Source organism: Pelobates fuscus, chromosome 1 (genome assembly GCF_036172605.1).
Source record: "Pelobates fuscus isolate aPelFus1 chromosome 1, aPelFus1.pri, whole genome shotgun sequence".
NCBI classification, from domain to species: Eukaryota; Metazoa; Chordata; class Amphibia; order Anura; family Pelobatidae; genus Pelobates; species Pelobates fuscus.
Window position 1 is genome coordinate 263,397,532 of NC_086317.1, and position 21,550 is coordinate 263,419,081.

The 21,550-nt window shown below is 38.7% G+C and overlaps 1 protein-coding gene across 1 annotated transcript in view; it reads right to left on the minus strand.

Annotated features, from left to right (window-relative positions):
* The window catches only part of DOC2B (double C2 domain beta), a 723,119-nt gene that overhangs the window by 321,191 nt on the left and 380,378 nt on the right, over positions 1–21,550 (minus strand). Inside the window, exon 3 of the mRNA XM_063456994.1 lies at positions 18,433–18,507. Within this exon, the coding sequence (XP_063313064.1) occupies positions 18,433–18,507 (75 nt within the window). The remainder of the gene's footprint in view (positions 1–18,432; positions 18,508–21,550) is intronic.

A 21,550-nucleotide genomic window follows, 5' to 3' on the forward strand; every position in this document is an offset into this window, starting at 1 on the left:
ATGCAATGTATGATCATATAATGTAACTAAATCCCCATTATATTTGTTTGCCTAGATTAGGTGTTTTTAAAAAAACTTTTAAAAACTAATAAAATCTGTCAACATTGAAGTTGCTGTTTAATAGATAGGAGAGTGCGCTGGATCTTGTGTATTGTTTATTATTTATATATATATATATATATATATATATATATATATATATATATATATATATATATATATATATATAGTAAAAAGTGTAATGGCACTCACCCTTGCTGATAGTATGTTGAGTTTTATGCCCTGGTGCACTTCCACGCTAGTTATATATAATGTAAATAGAAAAAAAAGTTGCACTCTTGGGTCTTTCAAATAGTAGACAAAAGTGTTTAATCCATCAAAGGGTATACAAAAAAATGACCGACGTTTCGACCCGTTCGGGTCTTCCTCAAGGTCGAGGAATATATTTATATATATATCCAAAAAATAGTCTTGCACTCCAACTGAAAGGTGTACTTGCTTTATCAGCATCAATAGAGAAATAGATATCAGGATAGCTCTCCAAGGATTCCCAAAAAGTATAAATAAAACGTAGCTTTTATTTGCTCAAAAATAAAAGATCAACGTTTCAGTTTGTAATCCAAACTTTTTATCCTGATAAAAGTTTGGATTACAAACTGAAAAGTTGATCTTTTATTTTTTGAGCAAATAAAAGCTACATTTTATTTATACTTTTTGGGAATCCTTGGAGAGCTATCCTGATATCTATTTCTCTATTGATGCTGATAAAGCAAGTACACCTTTCAGTTGGAGTGCAAGACAATTTTTTGGATATATATATCCAAAGTCCCTGGAGTGCTATCCTGATATCTATCTATCTATCTATCTATCTATCTAATTATCTATCTATCTATCTATCTATCTATATCTATATCTATATCTATATATATATATATATATATATATATATATATATATATATATATATATATATATATATATATATATATATATATATATATATATATATATATATATATATATATATATAATTTATGGACATGAAAGGATGCCTACAATTAATCTCCCCAGTCTGTTTTATTCATTGAACAACACAGCAACAGATTTCTTTTTACGAAAACAAATACAATAGGCATAGAGTCTAGAGCTATTGCAATTCTTTGTGATATAGTTAATGACCAGGGAGCTGTCCTTTCAGCACCACTTCATAGCTCAGTTCTTAGAAATGTTAGAAGAAAAATATTATCTACAGAGTCATGTTTTTTAAATAGAACACTTAAAGGAACACTATAGTCACCTAAATTACTTTAGCTAAATAAAGCAGTTTCAGTGTATAGATCATTCCCCTGCAATTTCACTGCGCAATTCACTGTCATTTAGGAGTTAAATCACTTTGTTTCTGTTTATGCAGACCTAGCCACACCTCCCCTGGCTATGATTGACAGAGCCTGCATGGAAAAAACAAACAGATTTCACTTTCAAACAGATGTAATTTACCTTAAATAATTGTATCTCAATCTCAAAATTGAACTCTAATCACATACAGGAGGCTTTTGCAGGGTCTAGCAAGCTATTAACATAGCAGGGGATAAGAAAATCTTAATTAAACAGAACTTGCAATAAAGAAAGCCTAAATAGGGCTCTCTTTACAGGAAGTGTTAATGGAAGGCTGTGCAAGTCACATGCAGGTAGGTGACTAGGGTTAATAAACAAAGGGATTTAACTCCTAAATGGCATATGATTGAGCAGTGAGGCTGCAGGGGCATGCTCTATACACCAAAACTGCTTCATTAAGCTAAAGTTGTTCAGGTGACTTTAGTGTCCCTTTAAATAACACATGGTGCTTCCACAGACACCAGAATTTGGGTATGTCATGGTTCTTTTCCTCATATCCTAACAACCTAATATATTGTAGTGATATAACTGCATGATAAAAATACAAATAAAAGGTTTTCAATTACTTATGATGTTAAAATAATTTTACATGCTCTACTGTAAATGTGTTGGTTGCGAGGACACAGTTACATTGATAATGTGACACTTCAGACTTGAGTATATACATATATAAGGAAATAAAGCAAATGCAAAACAATAAAATAAAAAAATACATTAAATTCCCTGCATTAGCTGTAAATTCACAAGCTTTGAAGAGTCTACTTTGTGCTCAGTTAATCATTATGATCACATAAAGAGACATTCCAAGCCACTCCACATCAAAGTAGTGAATATGTTGTTTAGTGTCTCCTTACTGTTCCAAGGTTTAATATCAAACCATTCAAGAATCATTTGAAACTGCATGTGTGGTGGACCTGTCCAGCCATACGACCCTTCTGGAGGGTGGTCGAGAATGATCTCTTGGACCTCTTGCAGATCCCACAGCGACTCACACCAGAAATATGCCTGTTGTTAATGGGCATGGGAAATCAACCCCGAGTGCACTCTAAAATCAAATTCCAGGTGATAATAGCAGCTAACACCCTGATAGACAGTGCATGGAAGACACCCCAGACACCAAGCAGAAAGGTGATACATGCTCAGGTTAATACAAACTGGGATTATGAAACCATGTCACACAACCATATAGCTCCTAACAAGAGGCCAAAATATTATGGGACAATTACACATCCAGTTAAGGCACCACAGAGACTCACATTGACCCATAGTGCCCAGACTAGGGGACTCACCAAACAGGGACACAACACGAGCATGAGTATAATACCTATGCATATATGAAAAAAACTAACAAAACACACACATTAGAGCTGGGACAACCAGGAGCTTTTGTACAGGAGAATAAAGGCGGCCTGCTCTGCCACAGGATGGGAACATGAGAGGAGTACCTGGAACACTGCAGCTGACGTTTACCCTCTCAAGCCCCCTCTTTCAAGGCAGCTAAGCGCCACCTCGGTGGAGTCAGTGATCATTGACAGCAGACATGGGTACTATATACGGGCCATGTTAGATTATTGAGGCGCACTCTGGGTGCAAAGACATACCGTTGGTACCCAGTTCACAACAGTGAATATCCTATAACAAGACACGGAAGGTGCACTTTAAGACAATCTAGCAACCTTATAATGCATACTGAATCAGATAATATACCAAATATATAAGAAATGCAAAATAACTATGTAAAGTTACAAAAATGTATTAAAAATTCTGTAACAATTACATGCAAGTGTATTACAGTTATTGTGCTACTTTGTTATGCTGTATACAATGACACTGCTAACCCACCCCCCTCTTCTTTATTCTGTATCCGCACAATACCTTAATAAAAATTGTCAATTTGAAAAAAAAGAATAATTTGAAATACATCAAGGGGTCCTCCTGGCACCAGGGCCCGCTCCATCACGGCTATATTGATAACACTTCCACATTGTCAGTATCAAATTCATCCAACCTTGGTGTGTTGACTGGTTGGGAGTGCTGGGAATATGCTTTTTTATTTTTATGCTTGCCAGACAATAGTGAACAGCAGAATCCTTCTTTTCCCCCACTTTTTATGCCTAAATTTGTTGATCAGTCTTACTATAGATGTTCACATTTTTGTAAACAAGTAACACGTAAAATTCTACCCTGAATGACTCTTTGGATAATTACTTTCCACTTGTAGGAGCTTCTGTTCTTGATTAGTTTTCTTTGTAAATATTTATTGCGTTCTCTGAGTTTATAATTACATGAAAATAGGATAAAGTAAAAAAAAAAAAAGCCTCAAGGTTCCAAAAATCAAATTTGAGACTCAGTTTTTGATATTTAAAAAACACATACAATTGCATTGACATCAATAAACAAGTTTTAATGAACCTATTTAAAAAGATGTACATTTAATTGTAAAATACAAAATATAATACAAAAAAGATATGTAGGGGGCGGAGCCTAGCTTCCAGGCTGAACAGACGTGCAGACACCAAGCTCCCGACCAAAACTGCCATATGGGTGAAATAAAACCCAAATATCGAGCACGTCCACGATCTGGAGGAAAACCAGCAAAAAGGGGACACCCGGGGGAACACTCTGATACCCGACTCAAGCTTGAAACTAACCGGGAACCCTGAAATCCTGCAGAGGCCTACCTGGGACCGAAACGGGGAGAGGCGGCCGCTCTCCTCGCTAGAGAACAGGCCTACAGACTGCTATCACCTCGCAACTCATACCCCCCCCCCCTTTGGACCGGCGGGGGACATCCCGGTCCAAACAGAACGCCTGGAACATAAGCTACGAATCTAGAGCCAAGAGGCCAGAACGGGAAAGACTGGTGAACCACGCGACACCTCAAAATGGCCGCCGCGACACAAACCCAGTGCGACCCTGCAAGCCAGACAGACCAGAGCTGGACGGAGGTCTTTGAAGCCCGCTTTGATGCTATTTGCCAAGCCTTTTGGGACCGCATTGCCAAGCGTGAATCCCTGCCTAAACCTCCCGAAACGGAACTCACCGGCCAAGCAGCAGCGGACTCCTGTCCATCTTCTGGGCTGGGAGCCCAACCGGAGAAACCTCCAGGCCGCATGCCAACCACCCGCGGGGAAGACCACAAATCGGAAACCCCAGGGACCCACGATCCAACCTCACGTCGAAGGCGGATCCACGGACGAAGGGCGATAGCTCCCTTAACAGCCCGGAGCTGTAGGGACGGAGACCCATTCTGCTGCACACAGCGTCTGCAACACGAGCCCGGCAACCCACACTCCCGCATACCGGAGAGAGGCATCGTTATAGCCGACCGGGAACCAGATTTTCCACGATGGCAGGCACAGGGCATTGGCTGAGGACGGCTAATTACATACTCAACGGCCCATCTACTGAAGCCCAACACCGGTCTGGACCCTGACAAACCTAATGTGGACACTGTTAATCTATGTAAAGTATGGCTTACACACACTCACCCACACTATAGACGGCGAGGATAACTCCCCACCATAACTTTTTGTTTTATTATTATTGTTTAAGCTGACACCCAAACCAGCGTGCTCCTAAAGCCTGAGAACACTACCTTAGAATATTTCACAAAAATAGAAATGCCACTGATGTTTATGATAAAAAAAAATTGTGCTGATATTTCCTCATGCTGACCAATTGTTACCATATGTCTGATTATATACTTGTCAATGCTGTTGGGGCATGACAAGCCTGCTTGTTCTATTTTCATGCACTCCAAAAATAAAGAATTCAAAAAAAAAAAAAAAGATATGTAAAAGAACAGAGGAATTAGAGTGTAGTGAAACTACACTGGAACTACTACATTAACATGGTGCAATAAAGGGGGAGAGGTTACTAAGTAAGACGTCATAGCAAACACACTCAAAAGAAGAAAGTAGTAAATTGATGAATAAATGTTGCAAATGTAAAACTCTATGCGAGTATATGTACACTATGCAAGTATATGTACAGATGGAAATCTATAAATTAGGACAGGTCTAGGCTAATGTCCATGTCAAATCACTGGTAAGAGTTTGCTCTATGATGACAATCTTCATAGTGTGTACATAAGATCCCAAAGAATAGGACATGCATAATTGTCTTAAGATGCTACAACGTTTATAAGCCCAGTTTCCCCAAAGGTTCTGACATTCTAGGAATAGTGAACGGTAGACAAGAGAAATTTGGTTTGTTCTGAATCCTATTTGTCAGAATTTGGCAATTCAAAGCGTCCACATTTACAAATTGATGGAACCTAAAATTAACAAATTTGGAACCAATTGAAACAGATTATTTTGGATCCAATTGTTTTCATAAAGATAGCAAATTAGGGATTTATATACTAAGCAACTGAAAGAGCAAAATTAAGAAAAATAGCTTTTCTTAATGCTAATCTTTTAGCTGTTGAGTAAATATATTAGGGTCCCAAAAAGTGGAGCTCTATAACCCTTGGTCTCCCCCCCCCCACCCCATTCTGCAGGTCTGGCGACCCTAACTACTGACCATGCAAAGGGGTGCCTCAATAGGCTGGTGGGGAGATCAGAGATCTTCCTTACCTACCAATTACCCAGATTATATTGGGAAAGGGGAGCCCAGAGAGCCTCTGCTCACACACCACTCTGCCAGGTGGAGAACTGGTATAGAGGTTCCTGTGAGCTCCAGGCAGTTGCTGTGGGTTTTATACATATATCATACTACACCACCTACATACACATCCTCACCAGCAAACAACCACTACATCCCCTAAACACACTGCATAATTTAAACACACCATCCTATACAAACACTGCATCCCCTATACACAGGCACTGAATTAAATCTCAATTTACAGTGCCTAGACACACGTACTACTCCACAAACACAAAACAAAGATCTATTTACACACAGCTGTGGAGTTCTGTGGTACACGGATATGTACATTCTGGTTCTGGTACATTTTTACCTTAAAAAAGGACTTATACCTAGAGGCTTGAGGGTTCCCACAACTCCTTCTAATCATGTTGATGAGGATGATTTCATTAAAGAGTGGGAGGAAGCAGCAGGTCAATGCTCAACCCGCTTTATGGAAATCATATGTAAATATGAAAAGAAGAAACTTTTAGACATAGAGACCAAGGTTGATAAAGAAATTGACAAGATTGATCAATTTAACACAGATCCCACCTTTGTCTCTAATGAAACTAAATTGCAGAATAACTTAGAAAAATACCAGATAATTATTAAACAGAGGAAACATCAAAAATTCCTTAGAGATCATAGGGATTTTAAAACTGGTAATGTTTACAAAAAATTCCAACGGAGGAGAAGAGTCGATAGTGACCAGTTATCTACCTCTGACTATGAGACAAGTGGCTCGGATACTGATTCACAATCGGTCCCATCCACTTCAACTGATCAAAATAGAAGTATTCTTAAAAAGAGGGTTACTTTTTTAGAAAAGAACCAGGGCGAAGAACGCCCCTTCTTGAGACCAAGACAAAAGAGACAATCATATCGGAGAAGTCAATTTTAGAGAGAGTGAATTTATCTAGTGAATTTATCTAAGTATACCTTAACCCAGGCAGAATTTGACTTATTAGAAAGGGGTCTATCATTTGTTCCAGTCCCCAGATTTGATAAGTTCACCTGGGTTAAGGATATACACTTATTTGCCCGAAAATTGCTACTTCATAAAACACACGTTCTAAATGATGAAAAGAAGGCAAAAGCATTGGGTCTTGACTTTAAGGATTATCAGTTGACTTTACTCTTAGCAGGACTCTTGGAAGAAAGCGATCCTGTTGAAAGAACATTATGTCCCCTCACAGACCTCTGTCGTAAAAGTGAATATTGCCCAAGAATGGGAGACTCTAAATACATAGAGACTTTTGTAGAAATGGTTTGCAAGGACATCAATGCATTATCCCCTTTGAAGTGTATTCATAAGCCAAACTCTAATCTTTCCGGTGCTGAATTAAAAGCCCTAAAAAGTCTTCAAGCAAGGGAAGAAATAACTATAAAACCCTCCGACAAAGGGGGAAATATAGTAATTCTAGACACCATTACCCAGAAAATCCTCTCTGACAATACAACTTACAAAATACTAAAAACAGATCCAACAAACACATTCTTGTTAAAATTGAAACAAATTTTACAAAGGGGTCTTGATGATAAATTGATCTCTAAAAAAGAATATGACTTTATGCTTAACATGAATCCACGCATATCTACATTCTATAGCCTACCCAAAATCCACAAAAGGTATCAAGACCTTACGGGTAGACCTATAGTGTCAGGAAATAATAACCTGACACAAAATGTTAGCATATATTTGGATCATATTCTACGGCCCCTTGTAGAGAAACTTCCCTCCTATCTAAGAGATACCAAACAAGCATTGGCACATTTTAATACCTTGACCATACCTATGGACTCCATGCTCTGTAGCCTAGATGTGGAGGCACTGTATAGCTCGATCCCTCACACCATAGGGCTAAAACATGTACAGTATTTCCTTAGACAGAGAGGCCCACATCTATACCATCACAGTGAATTTGTCATTGAGTTGCTACACTTTGTGTTAACTCACAATTTTTTTCTATTCAATGACATATATTACCACCAGGTGCAGGGTACGGCGATGGGGACGTCTTGTGCGCCCTCATATGCCATCTGCACCTGGGATGGTGGGAAGAACAAATGGTGTTTACAGCCAATCCCAATCAATTTGTCCGATATATCCTCTCTTGGAAGAGGTATATCGATGATATCATGATTGTGTGGAGAGGCACCACAGAAGACTTTACCAGCTTTGTACAGTCACTTAATGATAATGACTTAAATTTAAGATTCACATCAGAAATGGGTACGCCGAATCTTAATTTTCTGGACCTCACTTTGATTCCAAACATAAAGGGCACCATTAAAACCGACCTCTTCAGAAAAAATACGGCTACTAATAGCCTACTTAACTGGGGAAGTCACCACCCTACCCCTTTGAAGAGAGGCATACCAACTGGACAGTATTTACGCCTTAGACGTAACTGCTCTGATGTCCAAGATTTCAAAGTGAGAGCCAGGGAATTGCGTGCAATGTTTCGAGCTAAGGGTTACCCACATAAATGTCTTAAACGGGCTTACCATAGAGCCCTTATGACTGATCGGAAAGATCTAATTAAAGAGGTATCGTTATCCCCAAGTAAGAACACGTTTAACTCCAAACACTTTAGAGTAATTGCTACATATGACGCAGGATGGGAGCAAGTTAAATCTATTTTAAATAGATACTGGCCCCTACTTAAACAAGATGAACATCTTAAAGAAGTCCTCCCCGCAAATGTGGCCCTTATAGCACGAAGGGGTAGGAATATCAAAGACACCCTTGTACATAGCCATTTCAAACAGTCTAAGAAGACTGCTACTCACTGGCTATCTAACAAACTGCTAGGGACTTATAGATGCGGCAGATGTAAAGCTTGTGATTTCATCTGCAAAGACTCTAAGAGTTTCCCTAACAGTATACAGACCGATACCTTCTATCCAAATTCATTTTTTAATTGTAATTCTAAGGGTTTGGTCTATTTGATAAAATGCCAATGCAACAAATTATATGTGGGCAAGACTTTCAGACAATTTAAAAGACGGATCTTGGAACATATAAATTCCATTAAAACCAGCAGACATATTGAAACCACAGTATCCAGACATGTCAAGAATTTTCATCAAGGTGACCATACTGTACTTCAATTCTTGGGTATAGAATTGGTCAAACTTGACAAAAGGAAGGGGAATTTGGATAAAATCCTTAGGAGGCGATTTTGGATTTATTGCCTTAATACACTGTCCCCTATGGGATTGAATGAAGGTTTTTCCTACTCCCCCTTCATTAGTGATCTCTGAACATAATAACACCACCTATACATTTATAGGATCTCTATTTAATAAACTTCATGACACTCTAATCACACCATTTTTAATCACCATTATTTGTTATCACGTTTATTATTTTTTGATATTACCTCTAGAATTCAATGTGGGATCATCTCCTATTCTAGTCATACTACATGGGAATTAAAGATAACTCTAGATGCCTATGACCACATATGACATACATATGATATATGTGATGTGTGGGTTCGCCCTTTGCCTCAAAAAGAACATATGGTTAATCACCAGATGATATATCTATAGAGATCCAGGTGAACCCTCATAATATACTTTCTTCACATATACGTATGCAGCATCTTAGCCCTAGATACATGACATCTTAGCCCTAGATACATGACATCTTGCCTAGTCTATTCGGGCTAAATATCTGGTCTTGGGTCTATATATTTTTATTTATTTTTCATTATGACTCCATGGATTGCTGTTTCGAACTTTCGGCACAATATATTTCTAACACTTTGTAATCTGCCATAGTTGTCATATCGGTACTTTTATCCCCACCTCCCCTCGTACGCCTACTTATTCGGCATACTCGAGCCGGATTGGAGTAAGGGAGGAGCAAACCCCCCCCTCCCCTCCTTTTTTGCCGCTCCTGGCTCCGCCCCCGGATACCCACGTGGGTGTAGACGCACACATTGGCGTATCGTTCATTAGAAGCATCAGATGACGGCCGCTTGCTCCTCCCACAATATGCTCCGTGCATACACCGGCTGACACTTACCGGGTGATGGGACTGTTCATACGATTGGCTACTTAGGATTTAAAAGTCTTCCCACTGACAGAGGTATTTTCAGCCCCTGACGAAGGTGCAGCAGACGCACCGAAACGCGCGTCGGGTTTAATTTTATCACTTTTCTACACCAATGGTAGCACTAGTTGTTTGATTTATTTTTTGAAAGCACTGTTTTATTTACTTTGAAAGGATTTCAGCTGCAGACAGTCCGCTTTTTTCTCCGTTCTCCCATGTAGGGACAGCACAGAACACCCTCGAAGGTGTCTCCTTTAGGAGCTACAGGGATATCAGCTCTCTTTATTTATTTTCTTTTGTGGCAGGCTGTCTTGCTTTACTAGGAGTCATAGGGTTACCTCCTTAGGCTCTTTATTTAGGAGTAAGTAGGTGGAGCTGCTTGTGTAAATCTCTTCTCTGTTTTCCCATATAGGGACAGCACAGAACACCCTCGAAGGTGTTTTTCTTAGGAGTTACAGGGATATTTGCTCTCTATTTTTACTCTTTTCTGTGACTGACTGTCTTGCTTCATTGGGGGTCTTTCTCTCCCATTATATAGCAATAAGGGCAGCTCAGTGCACCCTGGAAGGTGCTTTATACAGGAGCCATAGGGTTACTTCCTTGGACTCTCTATTCAGGAGTAAGTAGGTGGAGCTGTTTTTTGTTATCTCTGGGGACTTACTTATTACTGCTCCTCGTTAAAGCTGCAATTTACCCCCTTATTTTTTGCTCAGTGGTATTTAGCCTCTACAGTTCATTGATATATTGTATTCAGTCCTATTTATTACATTCCATTTAAAGTGTCCTCTCTCCTTTTTATTTACTAATAAAGTTAGTTTTATTTATATTGAGCCACTTTTTGGAGTTATGTAATTCCTTATATCATGCTACATATCATTTGATGCATCTCTAGGTTTAAATGGTACAGTGCTTTCTGGTGTGGTCACCATATTTATTATTGTCCTATTAATTGTATTTAAAAACCAGTTTAGAATTTCTTTTCTTTTTCAAATACTTTAATCCGGGTACAAGCCCTCTACTGGTGGATCTGGAACCACCACTCTGACCTTGGGTGTTCCAACACTCTCACATCAGTGTGAGTGGTTGATACACTCTTACATTCTCTTTTTTAAGATTGTGTGTTTGACTGTGTCTTTGTGTACCTGACTATTTCTGTCTATGCCTATTTATACCTGTGTGTGCTTACCAGTGGCTCTGTGTGTCTGTCTATGTCTGTGTTCAACTGTGTGTGATTGCCTATAGCTGTGTGTGCCTATCTGTGTCTGTATATGCTTGTGTATACCTGTCTGTGTCTGTGTGTACCTGTCTATGTGTGACAATGTGTACCTGTATGTGTGTGCCTGTGTTTTCCTGTCTCTCTGTGTGCACCTGCCAATGTCTCTCTCTTTCTGTGGACCTATCTGGCCTGTGTATGCCTGCCTGTGATATGTGTGTATGTGTATTGTCTGTGCCTATCTGTGTGTGTGTCAGTGCCTGTGTGTGCTTGTGCATGTCTGTGTTTGCCCACCTGTGTCTAAGTGTGTTTATGTGTATCTGTGTGAGTCTGAAAGTAATTGAGAATGTGCTGAGAAGTGGGTTAAGTAATGGATTTGTGGAGGGGGGGAGTTGGAGTTTGGGTAGGTGTCACCAAATTATTTCAGGGCTTAAGCCAAGGGTGTTTTTTGACCCTAGAAATGCCCCTACATGCAGCGTATATGAGCTCTTTACATGTAGAATATACATTCTGTATAAATTCAGCACATACATTCTATATAAAGCACACATATTTTTATACATATATATACATGTCATTTAATTATACCAGATTAGGAAGGGAGCTGTGTTTAGTAGATAGCTCCCTGTTTTGCTATCCTTAAATATGGCAATTCCATTTATAGGCTGTAGCGTATGTGTGTAGGGGATGTAGTGTGAGTGTAAAGAAATCAATGTGTGTAGGGAATGCAGTGTTTGTGTGCTTAGTGGACACAGTGTGTGTAAGAGACACAATATGTGTACGTGTTTAGCAGAAGCAGTGTTTGTGTATAGTGGATGAAGTATGTGTGTAAATTTGTGTGATGGGATAGTGGCTGTGATCTGAAGGGCAGCTCTACATTTTATCATTATTTTATTATTATTTTGTTATGTTTATTCCTCCTCCCTGTCTCTTACCACTGGCCATAATGTCATGACATCTTATGTCACAAACTAGCATGGGATCTTGAAGGTTATTTGATTGCACTCTTTCACTTTGATGTCAAGGTAACAGCAGAACGCTACAAGCCACTTTGTTTATGGGTAGAGAGGAAGTGAGTGAACTAGGCAACAGAATGAAAAAAAAAATTGATTGCTAAGAAATGAGATTGGCAGCAGGGGGCATAGGATAAGAAATAGAGGCATAAGGTTTAAAAGTTATAACATGAACAAATAATTAAAGTGTTTAGCTATTTAAACTACAGGTTCATTTACAAATAAACTCAAAGAATAAAACTAATCTTTCTACACTTTGGAAAAAACATTTTTCTAAGAACCAAAGGTTGGATTTATAATGTGAAACACGGTGCATAAACACTAGATGGCACTGTAGCTGCTTTCTTGCAGAACAGAAGAGAGGAGACTTAAGTCCAAATAGGTAATAGAGTGGTGAATGAGAATCAGTCGCCATAGAAGTCAATATAAAATGTCTCCACATTTATCACTTTACCATCCTGTTTCGCCTTGATGGATAATTTAGCAATCACAACACAAAGTAACACAATCATTCACAGTGAAAACCTAAGTCCATCAAGTATTGACTGTTACAATTCCTATTACCTGTCTGCAATCATTTATCCATTTTTATATTTCCATTCACTTGTTCATTTTATTTATTTATAATTTAGCCTAGACTATACACATTTTGCAAAAATATTTCCGTTAATCTTAAAAATAATAATGTTCACACCAAGTTCACACCACATGGTTAAAAGAACGCAGCCCAAATTAAAGATATAAAAAAATAAAAATATATTACCACTGTTTAGTAAATATAACCTAATGGAAACACGCATATATTTAATTTTGCATTTAATTTCATTGGAGTTATATCTAAAAACAGCTTACAAAATTTGCATTTCTATTGTCTGCAGACTTTGCATGTCCTTCCATTCTAACCCACACCCAGACTTTCTGTGACTGTCCAATCACAGACTTTCCAATGCAACTCAATAAGTATTCTTTGCAAGGCAGTTTCTTTGGGAAATTGTGTCTTGAATTTAGCTCCACTGAACTAACCAACCTGGAAATAACAGAATCAGTTGTCTGACTGACAGCCAGGCAGTTGTAATAATATTCATTTATAAAGGTTCCAGTTTCTTTTTAAATTTGCACTTTTTGTAAAATGAAAAAAGCAAGCTCCAGTGCATTAGGTGTTTGGAATGTCCCTTTGAAGCAGATTTAATAACACACCATCAACTGCACTGAGTATAAATCTGAGTACCTTTTATTAACCCCTTAATGACTCATGACGGAAATTTTCCGTCATGCTGACCTTTTACTTCTGAAGCTGTGTCCTTAAGGGTTTAACCCTTTAAGGACCAAACTTCTGGAATAAAAGGGAATCATGACATGTCACACATGTCATGTGTCCTTAAGGGGTTAAAGCTAAAAGTGATATATATATAGTTATGAAAGGTGCAACTGATATCCATGTAGGGACAACCTTATCATGGAGAATTTTTGCTCCATGGAGTTCCACAACATAAACCTGACCAAAGGAGAGCAGAAGTGAATACTAAAGGGACAAATGTGTTAACAAAAATGTGTTACAACTCAAATAGTGGTCAGAGACAGATAGTGAGAAGATATAAAGGCTAGTCTTCCATTATGAGACACACGACTGGGTAGTTAGCTTAAATGGGTACACACTATTTAGGAAGGACAGAAAAAACAGGAAAGGTGGTGCGGTATGTTTGTATGTCAACCATGAGTTAAAGCCAAATCTTAAGCAAGTGGAATGTGATGAGGAAAATGTGGAATCTTTATGGGTAAATATCTGCTTGGGGCAAAAGAAGAGAAATCAACTATTGGCTGGGATATGTTATAAACCACCTAATGTAAATATTGACGAGGAACAACAGCTGTTTGAGCAAACTGAGAAAGCTGAAAATCTGGGTAACACTTTAAAGGGATACTCCAGGCACCCAGACCACGTCTGCCCATTGGAGTGGTCTGGGTGCCAACTTCCACTACACTTAACCCTGCAAGTGTAATTATTGCAGTTTTCATAAACTGCAATATTTATATTGCGGGGTTAAGTCCTCCTCTAGTGGCTGTCAACTAGACAGCCACAAGAGGGACTTCCGTGTTCATAGAACACGAAAAGTGCTTTCTGTGATGCTGGACGTCCTCACGCTATGTGAGGACCTCCAGCATTGCCAAAATCCCCATAGGAAAGCATTGAAAAATGCTTTGCTATGGGGAGGTCTAAGGCGCGTGCGCGGCCATGCCGGCTGTCGTCAGCAGGGGAGGAGAGAAGGCGGAGCCTGACCCAGTCCCGAGGGACATCAGCGCTGGACTCTGGTAAGTCACTGAAGGGGAAGCAACTTGGGATGGGTGGTGGGAGGGAGAGGGGCACTGCAGGAATCTGCAGTGCCAGGAAAACAAATAAGTTTTCCTAGCAATGTAGAATCCCTTTAATTATTAGAGATTTTAATTACCCGGACATACATTGGGACAGAGGGACTAGTAGCTCAGCAAAGGGAATTAGGTTTTTGAACTTGTTAAATGACACCTTCATGTCACAACTTTTACAAGCACCAACTAGAAAGGAAGCATGTCTGGACTTGGTTCTAACCAACAATGTTGATCTTTTGACCAACAGGTGAGCACTTGGGATATAGTGATCACAATATATTGCCCTTTGAAATAAAAAATAAAAAACAAAAGCACATGGGGTATACTAAAACATAAAATTTTAAAAAGGCCAATTTCTATAAGTTAAGGGCAAATTTACAATATATTGACTGGCATAAACTCTTTAGAGAAAAGAACACTGAGGATAAATGGAACATCTTCCAACAAATATTAGTAAGGTACATTACTCAGCATGTACCATTGGGTAATAAGTATAAAATAAACAAATTGAAACCAGTGTGGCTTAGTAGAGAAGTAAAACCAGAGGTTAAATATAAGAAACGGACATTTAAAGCATTTAAATAGGACAAATCATATGCATCCTATAAAAGATATAAGGAAGCCAATAATGCATGCAAAAAGGCAATTAGATTAGCTAAACTTCAAAATGAAAAAATTATAGCCAAAGAGAGCAAAACCAATCACAAAGCGTTCCTTAAGTACATAAATTCTAAAAAAAAAACTAAAAATTAAAGTGTAGGTACACTAAAAACTGTAATGAAGGTGTTAGTTAATGAAGACCAGGAAAAGGCAGAAATGTTAAATAACAATTTATCTTCTGTATATATCAAGGAAGAACCCATGGTAATAAATGTGCAAATGATTGCTGCTAAAAACTTGCAGAACAATTGTAATTGGTTAACTCAAGACAAGGTGCTGCAGCAAATAAAGAAAGTTAATATAAACAAAGCTTCAGGGCCTGATGGTATCCATCCACGAGTACATAGGGAACTAAGTGTAAAAATAAGTGAACCTCTGTTTCTAATCTTTCAAGATTCTTTTCTTTCAGGAAGTGTTCCGGAGGATTGGAGGAAGGCAGATGTGGTTCCTATATTAAAAAAGGGTTTAAAATCCTTGCCTGAAAAATATAGACCTGTGAGCTTAACTTTTGTGGTTGGAAAAGTATTTGAAAGGTTATTATGGGATAATGTTCAAGAATTCCTTGAGAAGAACATGGTTATCAGCAAAAATCTGCATGGTTTTATGAAGCACAGGTCATGTCAAACTAACTTGATTGCATTCTATAAAGACGTAAGTAGAAGTATAGATCAGGGTGTTGCAGTGGATATGATCTATTTGGATTTTGCCAAGGCATTTGATACAGTTCCACACAATAGATTAGTGTTCAAACTCAAAGAAATCGGTTTAGATGAAAATGCTTGTTCTTAGGTAGAACATTGGCTTAAAAATAGAGTACAAAGAGTTGTCATTAATGGTACATTTTCAAGCTGGACAGAGGTGGCAAGTGGTGTCACCCAGGGTTCTGTTTTGGGGCCCATTCTATTTAACATTTTTATAAATGATCTTGAAAAAAGCATTGTAAGTCATGTTTCAGTGTTTGTAGAGAACACAAAACTCTGTAAAATAATACAATGTGAGTAAGATATTACTTTGCTGCAGAGGGATTTAGATAGACTAGGGGACTGGGTACTCAAATGGCAGATTACATTTAATGTTGAAAAATGCAAAGTTATGCACTTCGGTGTAAAGAATGCACAAGCAACGTATACGCTTAATGGAAGCAAATTAGGGATAACAACACACGAAAAGGACTTGTGAATTGTTACAGACAACAAACTGTGCAACAATGTGCAATGTCAATCAGCAGTGGCTAAGGCCGGTAAGGTATTGTCATGCATGAAAAAGGGCATTCATTCTCAGGATGAGAATATCATTTTGCCTCTTTATAAATCACTGGTAAGACCACATATTGAATATGCTGTGCAATTTTGGGCACCTGTTCTAAAGAAGGATATTAGAGGCGGGCTACAAAATTAATAAAACTAATGGAACATATCAGCTATGAAGACAAAATTTAAACCTCTTTAGTTTAGAAAAATGTTGCCTGAGAGGGGATATGATAACATTATACAAATATATTCGGGACCAATACAAACCATTGTGTGGAAATCTATTCACAAACCGGACTTAACATAGGACACGAGGTCATGTGTTTAGACTGGAAGAAAGAAGATTTCGTCGAAGGCAAAGAAAAGTTTTTTTTTACTGTAAGAACAATAAGGATGTGGAATTCTCTGCCTGAAGAAGTGGTTTTATCAGAGTCCATACAGATGTTCAAACAGCAACTAGATGCATATTTGCAAAAACAGAATACTCAAGGATACAATTTTTCAATGCAGGGTAATAGCTTCTTGATACAAGGATAAATCTGACTGCCATTCTGGGGTCAAGAAGGATTTTTTTTCCTAGTTTGCAGCAAAATTGGAGGTGCTTCAAACTGGGTTTTTTGGCCTTCTTTTGGATCAACCGCAAAAAAATAAATGTGAAGAAGGCTGAACTTTTCAGCTATGTAACTATGTAATTCCCAGAAAAGTGGTTTCATTTTCATTCAGACCTGGATGGATAATTTTATTTTTCCATCTGTCATACACTACATTCCTTTTTTTTCTACTCCTAGTAGGCAGTAGAAACACATATATACAGGATAAAACTGGCTGTACTTAACAGGCTTTTTTGACAATTGTGGAGAACAAAAAACAAGTCGCAAGAGTGCACTGAGGACGGACAACAGCTGAAATAGCCCGCCCTTCGGTGGGTCCTCGCTCAGAACTCAAGCTGGTTTTATCTCATCTTGTGCCATTACAGAGAGAACATCTTTGAAGCATATCAGACTGGTCCCACCCATACAGGCAGTCCAGATCCAAAATGCCAGCAAGTTCCCTCTGCACGAGAGATACAGCAACCCCAGACAATCATTTCAACCTTGTTAGGCATCATCAGTGAGGCATAGCTGATATCTCTGATATACAAATAAATAAATAAGCATATAAAGATTAAAATATATATATAATATTTATTATATATATTCTGACAGTATGTACAACTCTTTGTAGAAGCTCCTGCTATGAGGGCCAAATGCAGTGAGGCAGGAAGCTGTGCTTGGCAGACTCCATGTAAGACATCAACATATTAGTAAATGGACTACTTAGATTGGGAGGGTTCAAGGGCAATCCTGGCATCATAACCACTACAGTACACTGTAGTAGTTTTGGTGTTTTGAGTGTTACTTTAAGGTTGTGGCAATTAATATGCCCAAATCTTTGTTTCTTTAACTCCGTTGAATATGTTGTATTTAATGATTTCATAACTCAAAATGGTAAAGAATTACATAATAATGTTTGCAAAAATAATACATTTTGTGCTTTTTTATCGACTTGTTATATTAAGGGTGTCTCATTTTTTCCATAAAACAAAGCAAACACTCCACAGTGAGATATGGCACAAAAGCTGGAAAAATATTGAAAAGTTTCCTAAATATTGAAATTCCATAGCAATGTGTATTGTTGCAATCACTGTACAGAACAGCAAAACGTTTAGATCTCTTGACATACATTTCTGTAATTTTAAAAATATTCCGATTTTTTTATTTGTATCAAGGCAATAGAATTAAGAAAATGTATTCAGATTTATTCAGAAATTGTTTCTAATATGAAAAAGAAAATATTTACCTTACTAGCACCTGGTAGTAAATGTAATTTAACATATGGGTCTGCAAGTCCATTGTGGTCCATTGGTTTCAGGCCCTTTAAAAGAGAGGAAACAATTGTAATTATAATGTAAATGGTGCTCAGTTAACAACAAAATATATATATATTTTTTTAAAATCAGTACTTATGAAAAACAGTTATCATCATCAAATACTGCCCTCATTAAGACACGTAGATTGATAGTTGTGTACATATTTAATACTTTTTATCCCCTTAGTGACCAGACTATTTTTAAATGTTCTTACCGTTAAGGCTCTTTTTACATTTCTGCGGTGTTTGTGTTTAGCTGTAATTTTCTTCTTACTCATTTACTGTACCCACACATATTATATACTGGTTTCCTCGCCATTAAATGGTCTTTCTAAAGATACCATTATTTTCATCATATCATAATTTACTATAAAAACATTATAAAATATGAAGAAAAAATGTAAAAAAACACACCTTTTCTAACTTTGACCCTCAAAATCTGTTACGCATCTGCAAACACGTAATACTGCTATACTTTCTAAATTTTGTCCTACATTTAGAAATGGCCAATGTTAACATGTTCTTAGCTTTTTTTTTTTTTAAAGTTATAGGGCTATAAGTACAAGTAGCACTTTGCTATTTAAAAATCATATTTTTTTCAAAATTAATGCAAGTTACATTGTAACACTGATATCTGTCAGGAATCCCTGAATAACCCTTCACATGTATATATTTTTTTAAAAGAAGACAACCTAAGGTATTAAACCTGGGGTATTTTGACTCTTTTCATGCAACCATTTTACCACCAATCTATGCCAAATGTAAAAATTAAATAAAATAATTGGTGATTTTTTTGACACACATAGCAATTTAAGAATACATGTACTTAAAACTGTAAGGGTTACTGCCAACAAATACCCAGATATGTGTTCAGCAACATCTCCTGAGTACAGTGATACCACCCATGTATAGGTGTGTCGGGTTCTCTGGGGGCTAAAATACCTCATTTGGAGGGTGAATTTTCACAGCTGGTCATCATGCACCCATGTCCTATGTGGGACATTTTTGAAGCCAGCCCATCAAACCAAATATTTTTGAAAAGTAGACACCCTAGGGCAGGGCCGGATTAAGAGCACACTGGGCCTGGTGCTGACAATTATGATGGGCCTAATTACGGAATCTTATTGACCAAAAACATTAAAACAATCATACCTCCCAAGTGTCATGTATCTGATGGAGATGGTGCTGGAGGGAAACTCATAGGATGCAGCTATAAGAAAACACATACTCTATGCTAATCTCTCTCTAATTTATATCTTTCATCTTTCAATTAAATCCATAACCCTTAACAGCAGTGTACAGTGAAGCAGGCAGTCAATGGGCAGGGTAAAAGGGTGGCCACTGGTGCGAATCACGTGACCAGACCTGCCAAAAGGCGAGAACATGCCCAAAAAGGGGGCATGTCTGTCCAAAGAATTTGAAGGACAGCCTGACATGAATGCATGTCAGGCTGCCCGCCAATCATGCAGGCTGTCCAACTAAGGGCATACTATGCAGGCAGCACCCTGAGCTTAACATAAATGCGTCTAATGATGCGCTCACTCAATGCTTTCTAAGGACTGTCCCCTAGCACTCGCTGGTCCACTTGTCTCCTTACCTTCTTACTAGCAGGCAGAAGTTCCTGGTAAATAGTCTGAGACAGATAAAAGGTGTATGTAGTGAGTGTAGATGAATGGGGACATGCCACAGTGTTAGAGAGACCAACGTCTGCATTACCTAAACTAATTTTATTGTCAGCCAGTCCACACAAGTTTTGTTCCCACACATCCCTCTTAAGCTTCCAAACTTAAAGGGACACTATAGTCACCAGAACAACTACAGCTTATTGTATTTGTTCTGGTTAGTAGAATCATTCCATTCAGGCCTTTTGCAGTAAACACTGTCTTTTCAGAGAAAATAACTCCACTGGCCACTCCTTAGATGGCTGCTAGAGGTGCTTCCTGGGGCAGTACTGCCTAGTGTGCAGCACTGCCATTCAGTGTCTCCACCCTCGGCATGCAGACACTGAACTTTCCTCATAGAGATGCATTGATTAAATTTATCTTTATGTGGAGATGCTGATTGGCCAGGGCTATGACTTGTGCTGGCTCTGCCCCTGATCTGCCTAGTTGACAGTCTCAGACAATCCTATGGGAAAGTATTGTAATTTGCTCAGACCACCACTTCTGATGATGTCAGCAGACAGTCAGCTCAGAGGCAGAGCTAGCAGCTGCAGACTTGAATACAAGTTATATTTTACTATACTTAGGGAGGCAAGAAGGGGGCAGGGTGGTGGTTTTAACATAATAGGGTCAGAAATACATGATTGCGTTCCTGACCCTATAGTGCTACTTTAAGCAAGAGTATGTGAAGAGTAGTTAAGGTTGCCACCTTTCTTGGAACAAAATACCAGCCTTAATCCTTTGTATAATCACAAGGAGTGACATCAGAGAAAATTCTGTAAAATCACCAACAAACTACTCACAGTTTGATTCTGCTGTATAGATGGATTGCTCCCAGTGTCTCAGTCTCGCAAGTCACCCAGTGTCTCAGTGTCCCTATGTATCACAGTGTCAGTGTCCCCATGTCGCCCAGTCCCCTAGTCTCCCAGTGTCTCAGTGTCCCAATTTCTCCCAGTTTCTCAGTGGGTCCCCATGTCACTAGGACACTGAGAGACATGGGGACACTGAGACCTGGGGACACTGAGAGACCTGGGGACACTGAGAGACCCGGGGACACTGGGAGACATGGGGACACAGACATTTAGGGAAACTGGGAGAAATGGGGACACAGACACTAGGGACACAGACACTGGGAGACATGGGGACATTGAAACATTTGGGGACACTAAGACACTAGGGACACAGAGACATGGGAACACAGACACTGGGAGACTATGGGACACTGGGAGACTAGGGGACACTGGGAGACTAGGGGACACTGGCTGGGAGACAGACACTTGGGGACACTGGGAGACATGGGGACAGTTGTGGACTTAGACATGGTGACACTAGGCACACAGAGACATGGGACACAGACACTGGGAGACTTGGGGACACTGAGACACTGG